General features: G+C 58.2%; 2 protein-coding genes across 2 annotated transcripts in view; one reads left to right on the forward strand and one right to left on the reverse strand.

Annotated features, from left to right (window-relative positions):
- GLMP (glycosylated lysosomal membrane protein) overlaps positions 1-3473 on the forward strand; it is a 3706-nt gene extending 233 nt beyond the window's left edge. The window contains exons 2-7 of the mRNA XM_019555353.1: positions 520-525; positions 613-872; positions 1017-1199; positions 1676-1894; positions 2404-2672; positions 2988-3473. Of these exons, the coding sequence (XP_019410898.1) occupies positions 520-525; positions 613-872; positions 1017-1199; positions 1676-1894; positions 2404-2672; positions 2988-3156 (1106 nt within the window). The 3' untranslated portion in view covers positions 3157-3473. The remainder of the gene's footprint in view (positions 1-519; positions 526-612; positions 873-1016; positions 1200-1675; positions 1895-2403; positions 2673-2987) is intronic.
- Positions 3474-6699: 3226 nt separating this feature from the next.
- TMEM79 (transmembrane protein 79) lies at positions 6700-10552 on the reverse strand. The gene is made up of 4 exons (XM_019555364.1): positions 10445-10552; positions 8665-9502; positions 7857-8070; positions 6700-7537 (listed from the first exon to the last, which is right to left on the reverse strand). The coding sequence occupies exons 2-4, from the start codon at positions 9416-9418 to the stop codon at positions 7324-7326; spliced, it is 1182 nt and encodes a 393-aa protein (XP_019410909.1). The 5' UTR covers positions 9419-9502; positions 10445-10552; the 3' UTR covers positions 6700-7323.
- Between the last annotated feature and the right edge of the window lie 489 nt (positions 10553-11041).

Genomic DNA, 11041 nt, shown 5'->3' on the forward strand with positions numbered 1-11041 from the left:
GAGGGAGGGGCTGAGGTGGGGGGCCCAAGGCAAGGGGGTGCTATGAGCTGGGCTTAGGGGCTGCTGGGGACTGGGGTCTCAGGGCTGTGTTGGCTTTGCTGTGGCAGGGCTGGGCTGGCACCGCATGCAGCAGGTCAGGGAGCGCTGCCTGGGGTCTTGCCTTTGCCCCTGTGGAGGGGGCTGGGTGTGGTGCTGGGGCTGGCCATGCCCTAGGCCGGGGCGGGTGGCCACATGGGGCTGGGGCTGTCTGCAGTGGGGCCTTGGCTGGGCGTCGGGGTTCAACTTGGGCAGAAGGGGAAGCACCAGCCTCTGCAGTGCCAGGAGGGGAGCTGAGGCCTCCAGATTGGGGCGGAAGGAAATGCCTGCGGTTGTGAAGCAGGCTGGGCCTGCGGGGGAACTGGGAACTGCTGGGGGCTTGTCCCCAGCCTGCAAGAGGGGCTGGCAGGGAACTAATTCACTGCCGGGGTAGAGGCAGCCCCCGGGTCTGTGCCCAGACTGTGAGCCCCTTGCAGCTCCGAGGCAGGGTCTGCAAAACACTGCCCAGGCTGGAGGCTGCACTGAAGGGATTTGGCCTCGGCCCTGCCAGTCATGCTGCCCCTTTGCCTTTCTCCCAGGTGTCCATGCACTTCAACCCTGGCTGGAACGACTCCTCCGTAAACCTGCTGCACGTGCAAGCTGTGGGTGCCAACAGCACGCTGCACTATGTGTGGAGCAGCCTAGGGGTGCCTGCTGTGCTGCTGCTGTACACGGAGAATGAGCACAGCACCCTGCACATCAACTGGACCCAGCTTCTCTCCCCTGAACTTGCTGGGGCCATCTGGGTGGAGCCGCCCAGCAGTGTCCTCCATGCCAGCGCCGTGGTCTTCACCAAGGTGGGGGACTGGGTTGTAGTGCACCCCAGCCTGTGGCTGGCCCTGCCCCTGGGTCTGGTGGGCTGGGAGCTCTGCGGGGTGCAGAGGGGGAGAGGATGGGAGTGGTCCCCAGCTAACCCAGCCCCATCTCTCACATGGCCCCAGCTGTTTGAGTACGATGGGGCCAATGCGTCAGACCCGGCCCACGCACTTTTCTATCCACCCTACGACCTGGCCACCTTCTCCTGGGACAGCGTGAACCAGACCCTGAACCGCACAGCCCTGACAGCTGCCTTCTGGGGCACAGGCCCCCCCGGAACCTTCCGCAACGGCAGCATTGCCTTCCAGGTAGGGGCCCATCCCACTGCAAGAACATTAGAGCTGCCCTTGATTGAGTCAGACCCAGGGTCCATCACCCCCAGTGTTGCATCATAGCAGAGAGTAGAGGCTGAGTTAGGAGTTCACCATGGTTTTTCCCTGTTCCGCTTAAGGTCTAGATGCAGATGCCGTGCCCCTTGCTCCCCTGATCAGTAACTACTGATACCCCTTTCCTCCAAGGACGTGTCCAGTCCCTTTGTGAATCTCGGCTTCTGCTGTATGTGGTGGCAATGAATCCCAAACTTTTGTTACAAACTTCCCCTTCTACTGCTTATGGGGATCTAGGGATCTGGCCTCAGCCCTATGCAGTCGCTCTCCAAAATAACTCGCAAAGGAAGTAGCCTTAGGGATGGTGGTGGGGACAGAGCAAGGCAGGGATCTGCCTGACAGAGCCGGGGTGGCTCTGAGGTCCCCCTAGCCATTGTGTAACTCCCACCCCCCTCCAGGTGACGGCGTATGAGGAGAGCAGCCGGGATGGGCATCTGCCGGGGCTGCTGCACACGGCCAACAGCTCCAAGCTGGAGTTTGTGATGGATGGGGTGGCCCCACGTGGCAACAGCTCCCGCTTCATGCTGGAGATGGTGATGGTGGAGGGGCCTGGCAGACACCGGCGCCTGGAGTCTGTGCGCTCCATCGATGATGAGTACACACCCACCATCTTTGAGGTGAGGGGGAATGTCCCCAGGGTACCAGTCTATTACTGCTGCCAGCGAGCCAAGATCCTCCTCCAGGTCAAGCTGATGGCTCTGGGGTTGGACCTGGCTGGGGTTTGAGGGGGTATCCCAGGGCAGTCCTAGCTGATTGAGGACCCACATGGCTTGTGGGGGCAAGGGGGAATTGTGGCTGATTTCTGGGTTAGCAGCTCCAGGAACTCCTGCTGGGTTCAGAGCTAGATACCAAGTGTTGGGGTTGCCAAATAAATCCCCAAGAGGAGTTCTTTGCTAAGTGGGTACCCCTGTGTGTTGTGGGGCTTGTGGCTTTAATGCCAGCCTTCATACTGGTGCCTGGATGGGTGGTGGGGTGGATCTAGGCATAGAAAGTCCCAGGCCATTGCTGGGGAGAGGATCCTGGGCATCCAGGGTTTTGCTCTGCCTTCACCAGCTAAGCACAGTTTCCAGAACCCAGGCATCCTGACTCTACCTCTCCCCTTCCCTGATGCATACCCCTTCTACAGATGGTGCAGCTGGTGTCAGAGCCGCAGGGCACCCACGCCGGCCCTGGCTTCCTGCAATGGAAGACGACGGCGTATGGGGCCCGTGAGGCCAAGCGGGAGAATGGGATCCGGTGCCGCTACTCCCCACTGCGGGAAGTCAATGGGACTCTGCCAGGGCCCAGCATTGCACATGCCTACTTTGGAAAGGACTTGGGTGGCCTGGCCGCCATCAACATCTCCTTTGGGGGCGAGGATGGTGAGATCTATGCGGGCACTGGCTATCTTAGTTGGTGAGTAACACCTTCCACCCCGTTTCCCTGATGCTGTCATGGTGCCTGATTGCAGGGTGGGGATGCTGGGGGCTTTCCTTTCTGCCCTTGCCCCCTGCCTGTATTGTCCATCATGCATTGCTTAATGCTCCTCCTTGAGGAAATTGAGGCATGCAGAGGCAGAATATGATCTGCTTCTAGCCAGCAGGGTTTGAACCCAGGCCAGCGCCCTGATGATGAGGGGCCTGAAGCCTTCCTCCTACACAGCCCGAGGAAGGTTACTGCACAGCTCATCTGCCTTCATTGCTGATGAGGCATGTTCTGCCCCCCTGCCAGGTCAATGCTGCTGGGCTTTGGCACGCCCCCTGAGGACGCCTTCTCCCCACTTGTGGTGGCCATCATGGCAGTGGCGCTGGGCACCCCAGTGGTGCTGCTGGTGGCAGGGGCCATCGTGGTACTGCTTTTGCAGAAGAAGCGCTACTCGGAGTACGAGCCCATCAACTGACCACGGGCACCATGTGCAGACCTCTCCCTCTCCGTGGGCCGGATGCCTCCCAGGAAACAGTGCAATACTGATGCAGGCGACCCCTGTACCTGAATGCCCCATGTTTAACTGGGCTCTCAGATGCCTTGAGCAACAATCATTCCTCTTTACCCCACTTCATTCTCCCTTGAAAGCAGCCCCCTGCAGAGTTCCTGGGGCTGGGGACCAGCTGGATCTGCCCTGAGAACTCAGGGGCAATACCTGGCACCTCCAAGCCAGTATCCCCAGCATCTCACTCAGTGTTTGCCCCCACCTGGGGGATCAGTTCCTAGGTGCTTCCTGCTTCAATCACTCCACTTGTGGCTTCCAGTACCCCTGGGCCGGGCTGGAGCTGTCTGCTTAGGGCTGGAGAATGTGTCATTAGCTGCTTCTATAAGGATAAACCACTAACAACCCCGGGACCAGTTAAGAAAGGCAAAGTCTCAGTCTGCTGAGCTGGTTGGGTATGACTGCGGCCCCCTCCCTGGATCCTGCTGGTATCAGAAGGCAGCTGGGGACAAGATGGAGCCTGTGATTAGATCTGTGCACCCATGCCCTTTTTGCCTTTCATCCTGCCAGAACTATTGGGATCACAAGCTGCCTTCCCCACTGCCAGTCGCACCTCCTTGGAGGAGCTAATGACTCTGCAGCATCCTAGTTTCAAGGGGCCTGATCATTTAAAGCAAATGATGGCTTCCTGGCACCGCACAAAGCAGGCTTTGGCGCAGCACCTTGAATCCTGTCTGTTCTGCCCAGCCGGGGGGTGTCTCCTATTGGGGCAGAGGGTGGTGCAGTGCCCTGCTGTCACCTCCCATCTGCTTGGCGTCGCCCCCCAGACCCTCTCTGGATGTCTCCTTGATACCTGAAATGGTTCCTTGTGCCCCTGCCAAGGGGTGGGGGGCACACAACCTTGGTATGTCATGACAGTATCAGGTTTGCTGGGGGCACTTGCCCTCTGATCTTGCAGACCAATTAAAGGATAGGTTGGGTTTGTTTGTTTGTTTGTTTTAAGATGTTGGTGTCTCTGGGTAGCTCTATGCAGCAGCAGGGGTGTCCATTACTGAGCAAGTTTACAGCAAAGCCCCATTGTGTTAGGTGCTGCATGTTTTGCAATGGTTTATCACTGCTCTAGAGGGGTCTTCCATGGATGCTGGCTCTCACAGTGCTAGGGGCTAGTGCATGTATGGAAGATGAGACATGGGGTCTTGCTGTACATAGGGTGTGCTGGCCCTGGTATGGGTGAAGAGAGGGCAGCAACCCTGTTAGAGCCATTGGCTTTCAGTAAGAGCTAGAATGTGCTGTAGCAGAGACCCATTTGTGCCAGGGAGGGGGTTCAGACCAAAGGTCCCAGTCTTATTGCAACCCTAGATAATCTTCCAAGCTGCGCTCTTCTCTACCGAGGTACCCTTTGCCTTAGGTTGGGTGACACTTCACTGTTGCTGTGATGTTTAGCCCCAGAGCTGGCTGCATTTTGGGGCTGAGAAACAGGTTCTCTCTGCCCCTCTGGTGTGTGTGGAGGATCCCTGTCTCAGCATTGTGTGTGCCCAGTTCAGGATGGAATTACTGGTAGGGTCATAGTCTGCCCTGCATTGCATTTCCCATGATGCTCTGTGGCTGCAGGGGGTCATGGGAGGAGTGAGTCCCAGGTTGGCTGAGCCCCCAACAGGAGAAATGGGCATGCAAGGGAGCCAGGCCTGGGTCTCCCACCTGCTGCTGCCCCTGGGACTTTCCATGCTTACCTGCTGACTCTTCACCCAGATTGAAGCTGGAAAACAAGCCCTGAGTGCAAGGACCCAGCTCCCAGGGGCATATGTGCAGGGATGACTAAGGCTCCTTTCACCCCAGCAGCATCTCCCAATCTGAGATGCATGATGAAGGTAGAGACATGGCTTCTGCTGCATGCCCTTAGTCAACTCCCTTCATCTTCCCCTCTGTGCCTCAGTTTCTCCCTGTTCCAGAGGTAAATGGGCTGCCCCCTCAGGGCCCTGGGAGGTGCTGCCTGGTGGGGGAGGGAGCAGGCTGGCTTCATGGTTTGGTTTCTGCAAGAGATAAGAGCCCTAAAGCCCAGATCTGGCTCCCGGTGCAGGACTTCCTGCTCTGTTGATTAGCGGAGGGCAGGCACGCCCTGACCCGACCGACCGGTTTGGGGAAGGAGAGCCAAATGCCCCAGGAATCAGAGCGTGAACAAGCCCCAGCTGGTCTAGCCAGAATCGCGCCACTGCTTGGGGAATCTCAGATTCGGGGCAGGGGCTGGAGCTGTGCTCCCTGGGCCCATGCCCTGATTGTAGCAGTATGAGATCTGGCCTTCCAAAAGGTCCCAGGGCAGAGAAATGTTCCCCCCATCCCAGCTGGAGGGGGGAGACTGGCAGGAAGAGATGGGCTCACAAACCCCTATGCTCACCAGCCCCCAAAGGTAGGGACCCAGTTCTGATTGCCAAGGGGAAACTGAGGCAGTGGCAAAAAGACTGCTCAGAGGTCCATGATGGGGTGGCTTGAGGTTGATGATGGAGTCTTTGCATGGCAGCAGGGATCCAAGGCCTGGCCCCCATGGCACTAGGTGCTGTATGGGGGCAGAACAACACCCACTGGCTACCCCCGCCCCCTCCATGGCCCTAAATCCCTGACTCTGCCTAAGTCTTTTCACTCTCAGCACCACATGGCCTGTCCTTCTGCGCCCCTGCCAGCAGCCTGGGGTGGCTGGCACACTCCCAGCCTAAGCCAACAGCCGCCTCTGCTGCACAGTTGCTTCCTTCTCTCTCCTGCCCATCCCACCCTGCTTGGTCATGGCCGGATGAGGCACAGCGTCTGCCCCACCTTGCAGCCAGCCTCACCCGTCTCCCGTCCCTGGTGTGGGGAAGAATCGGCCCCAATCCCCACTTCTTCTCCAACCAGCCCTGAAATGGCTCCAGCCTCTCCAGGGCTGATCGCAGGAGGGTGGGTGTCCCAGATCACTGGGCATCTGCTGTCATTGCTCCCCTTCACACCACACTAGTGGGGGAAGAAGGTGGAGGCTGCATTCATGCCCTGTGCACAAGTGTTCATGAGCAGTAAGCTGTGAGGCTACACCAGCCCTGCCTTGTGCCAAACCCGATGGTACAAGACAGCAGCTCTTTATGGGCTCCTAAAGGCCTGCAGGATGGGGAAAGCAGGCTTGGGCCCCAATCACCCAACTGCATGTGGTCAAAGCCATGAGACCCCTTCCATGCAACAGCCTGGACGTGCCAGTGCCTGGCTGGGAGCTACCTGGGTTCCTCGTGGGGCCCTTTGGCATGGCTCTTCAGCACACCCAGTTTGCACGTATACCTAGGCAGAGCTAGGGATGCCTCCTGCCTTGAAGGGACCCATTTTAGCTATAGGACGGGCGTCATGGAAAGCAAATGCCAAAACAAGGGTGTGCTGTAAAGAGTGTGATGGGCTGATAACTCAGCCAGCGGGGAAGCGATGCCTGTGCTCAGAGGACAAGTGGTACCTGATGCTCTCTTGCCCCCCTCAACCCCCATAGGGAGAAACAGACCAGGCAGCAAGAGCATTGCAGATGGTTTCATTCAGCACAGCTGGGGCTCAGGGCCAAGACCACAGCAAGGCCCAGCGTGGCACGGGTCTTCCACCCACCCAGACTGTCTCTGGGCAGCCAATGGCCCATGCCCATCACCCTTCTTCCATTGCAGCATCCTACCAGCAACAGGACCAGCCCAGGTCAGTGCACTGCTGTGCAAAAAAAGAGGCTCCGCAGGCAATTCCACCAGCAGCTATCAGCCTGGGCCCTTCACCGTGCTCCACTGTGCTGTAATCCCAATGCTGGGGCCTGGGCCAGTGCAATGAGAGCAGCCAGGTCAGCGAAGCATAGAGCTGCCGGTCCTTATCAAAGGGTTTTCTCCTTGCCAGGGCCCCTTGAGTGCCAATGCAGTCCAGACTCAGGTGAGCAGCTAGGTCTGTGCTCCTAGAAGTAGCCAGGGTGAGGATTAACCCTTTGCAGCTGCCTAGCTGGGTCCAGAGGCAGGTACCGTTGTGCTCCCGAATCACCTGCAGGCCCTGAGTCCATATTCTCCTGCTTCAGCCTGGCAGAGCCAGGCCATTGGTGGTGACTGCCCCAGGTCCAGGTGCCAGGGGGGCTGGGAGAGCCCACCTCAGGCCCTCCAGCCCCCTCGGTCACCCCCAATAGCGCGCCTTGGGCACGGTGGCACCAGGCTTCTTTTCCAGGGGGCCCTCAGGCCCATCCGCCGTGGCAAACAGGTCATGGGGCTCGAGCACGAACATGCTGTAGAGGTTCCACAGCAGCATGGTGAGCAGCGGCAGGAAGGTGAGGCCGAAGCCAAAGCCACGGAAGGAGCGGCCCATGGCGTAGGAGACCCAGTACAGCAGCCTGGGGGGACAGAGAGAGCCGGGGTGGAGGTCAGGAGACTAGACGGGGCTGGGGTGCAGGAGGTGTGGTCCCCACCCCGACCTTGTCTCCTGCTTGGTTGTGAACCCAAAATGGGTCACAGCACGTCAGCAGTTGCAGGGGAGACCGCATAGGTGGTTTTTGCCAAGGCTCCCCATATCAGCAGGGTGAAGGAGGCCTGGTAGCTTGAGTAATGCCCTAAGGGGCATTTCCTCTTAGTTATGCAGCTGACTCTGTAGGTAAAGGTCCCTTGAACCCTCCCTGACCCACCTGGAGCCCAGAGGAGGGGCCCGCACCTCACCTGGAGATGGCAAAGAACCCCGTGAGCAAGGGGATGAGCTTCAGGGCCTCCTGGGGCAGGTAGGTAGCCAGCACAGCGAGGTTGAAGAAGTAGAGGATGAAGAGTTGCACGGACTGGGCAACATAGCTGCGGTGGATCTCCACCTCCCGCCGCAGTTCCCCAAAGGGCTGCAGCGCTGAGAAGCAGAGGCGTGAGATGCCATACACAATCATCCCTGCAGAGAGAGTGGGGTGAGGCTGGGGAAGAGAAGAACCCAGGGCACAGACAGACAGACAAGGCTGTGTGGGCTGGGGGAGGTGGGCAGAAAGGGAGAGACAGAGCTGTGAGTGGATGGACACATGGGTGACGTTCAGGGAGAGAAAGAGATGGAAACCTCCTTGCATAGATGCTCCTCTTGGTATCTGCTCCAGTGCTGACCCACCCTTGCACTCCTTTTCCTCACTCCCCCCTACTATTCCCATTGTACAGATGGGCACCATCTGAAGGACATGCCTGAGGTTGCATGGTGCATCAGTGGCAGAGAGCCTAGCTCTGGAGTTGCCACCCTGTTGAGTAGATGATTCATGATGTGGTAAGAGCAGCTAGGTGTCCCAATCCTGGACCTTGGCCTGGCTGTGCTAGGAGCTGTACAAACCCAGACTGAAAGTGTCCTAATTACTGCACCACCCAGGCTTCCTCTGAGTCAGAGGAGCTGCACTCAGGCCCAGACAAGGGAGAACACCAGGATGCTGGTGGTTGGGGGCTAGGGACCCCTCACCCTCTGTTAGACTGTACTGGGACCCAGAGAGCTCCCAGGAACCTGGCTCACCAAGGATAATGGGGAAGGTGGCGAAGGTGCCACAGCGAAGGGTGTAGACCAGCCGGATGCTCATGCTGGGCATTGCGGGGGCATCAAAGGGCAGGAAGACGTAGGCCCCGTACATGAAGCAGGGGTAGAGGATCATGGCCGCCACCATGGAGGCCACGGCCTTGAGGTTGGCCTTGCTGCAGCTGGAGCACGGTGGACATCCGCCAGGTGCCCCAGCCTGCTCCTCGCCGTAGTGTCTGGGGCTGCAGGGCATGAAGAGCTGTTTCTCAGAGCTGCTGGTCTCCTTTTGGGTGCTTTCACAATGCTGAGGCACCGGCTGCTTCCAGGCACTGGTCCTCGCTGAGTTGCAGCGCCCAGGCGTCCGCTCAATGCAGCAGGTGTCGATGGGAATGAACATGTGAACAGCCTTCTCTGGCATCTGATTGATTTCATCCTCTGTCTGCTCCTTCAGTGGGGCAGGACTGAGGAAAACCTTGGCCTCTCCAGGACACTCTAACCCAGCGCCTTCCTGAATCCCCTCCGGGCTCGGCCTCCGCTGTCCCTTGGACTCTGCCTTAACCAGGGCTGGGGGCTCCCCAACCTCCTTATACCCGGAGCCACACTGGGATTGGTCCCAAGGCAGGGTGGTGTCGGGGTCCCCCAGCTGGTGGTTTCCCAGGGACACCCCCTCTTCTGCTGTGGCACTGGGGGCCAGAGGCTCCAGCTCTATGCGGGTCATCTCCTGACCGCAGGCTATGGGGTCGGTGGCCATCATCTTGGCACTGTGGGCAGCTGGCTGCCGAGGCTGGTGTGACAAGGATCCCCTCTGTCAGCTTTGTCCTCTGCTGTTTTCACCCTGCTGTGGAACAGACACGCAGACCTGGCCATCGCACCCAAGCCCCCAAGATGCACCCATTGTATAAAGCCTTGATTTTAACCCCGCCTGTGCTCCATCCTTTACAGGCTGGAGGCTCTGAGAGAAGTCCAGTGCTTCACCCAAGGCCACCAAGTGAATCTGTGGCAGAGCCAGGCAAAGAACCCAGGTGTCCTGGCTTCCAGTCACCCTCCTGCACCAAGTATGGCCCCCACAAGGGTTTTGCTCTCCAGGCCTCAGCACCAGTTGGGCAGAGGAAGCGAGGCAGGGAGCACTGAGTTCCCTAAAAGGGACTCCAGGAGGGACAAGGAAGAGCTCTAAGATCAGGCCATGTATTGTGCAGACATGCACCGATTGCACAATGCCCCACTACCAGGATCTCCAGTCTCCAAAATGAGCTGGGATTCACCTTGAATTGAGTGGGGGGAGGTAAGCTATCCTTCCCATGCCCCTGGGGGGGAACAAGGGGTTAATGGCTCTGAACACAGCTAGATAACGGAGCCGGAGCTGAAGCCAAGCAATTCCCCTGAGACAGGACCCCTGGGGACCAGGCTCCCAGCTCTGTGGATCTGACGGCAATGGCACAGGGAAGTCTAGGCAGGAAGAGCTCCTTGTGGGGCATGGGGTTAAGAGGAAGGGGCTCCTAAACGAACACAAGGTAGAAGAGCTGGGGCCTTGCCCATGATATATCAATGCATGCCTGGCTGCTCAGGCAAAGAAGGGTGGGATTGCCACCCCCATTTCACAGGAGGGGAAACTGGGGCACGGAGTGAGGCAGTGACAGGGCAGTAGCAGAGCAGGCGACACAGCCTAGAGCCCTGCTCGGCGTGGCTCACTCTCCCTAGCCCCCACCTTACCCTGTCCTGGTCCTGGGTGGCACCTGGGTTCCCCCAACCCCAGCAGGGGAGCTCAGGCTCTGTCACCTACCGGCTGGGCGCTGTGGGGCCATGCGGGAACAGGCAGCTGGTGAACCAGTGCGGAGCCAAAGGCTCTAGAGTTCTGCTCCTTCGCCTGGACTTCAAACCTGTTTAACCAGCAACAGGGGCTGGGATTAAAGAGGTGGGGGCAGGTCTGCCTCACCCAATTGGGCACTGCCTTGGCTGGCAGAAAAGGGTACCTCCCATGGGAGGGGAGTACATGCATACGTGTACACACACAAGCATGTGTGTGTGCATGCATGACTGTGAGTGTGAGTTTCTATGCATGTGCATTTGTGAGAGGTTGCATATATACCTATGTAGGTTTGTGCGCATGACTGAGTGTGAGTTTGTATGTGTACGTATGCATGTGCTTCTGTGAGCGAGTTTGTATGTGTATGTATGTATGTATGTGTGTGTGTGTGTGTTTGTGAGTGTGCGTATGTGTGTGCATTTGTATGTGTGCGCATGCTAGTAACTGATTTTGTGTGTATGTGTACATAGGGTACGCGGGAAAGAGCGTATCTATTTGTGAGTGAACATGTGTGTGATATTGCATGTGGCTTATTCTCCTCTTGTGCATACACTTTTGTGTGGTATATGTGTT

This window comes from Crocodylus porosus, unplaced genomic scaffold (genome assembly GCF_001723895.1).
Source record: "Crocodylus porosus isolate Cpor-Errol unplaced genomic scaffold, CroPor_comp1, whole genome shotgun sequence".
Lineage (NCBI taxonomy): Eukaryota > Metazoa > Chordata > Crocodylia > Crocodylidae > Crocodylus > Crocodylus porosus.

Coding starts and splice junctions, on each gene's coding strand:
- TMEM79 (XM_019555364.1), bottom strand. CDS start 9,418: ATGATGGCCACCGACCCCATAGCCTGCGGTCAGGAGATGACCCGCATA. Junction 8,071..8,664: donor CACCTTCCCCATTATCCTTG/GTGAGCCAGGTT, acceptor CTCTCTCTGCAG/GGATGATTGTGTATGGCATC. Junction 7,538..7,856: donor GGGTTCTTTGCCATCTCCAG/GTGAGGTGCGGG, acceptor CTGTCCCCCCAG/GCTGCTGTACTGGGTCTCCT.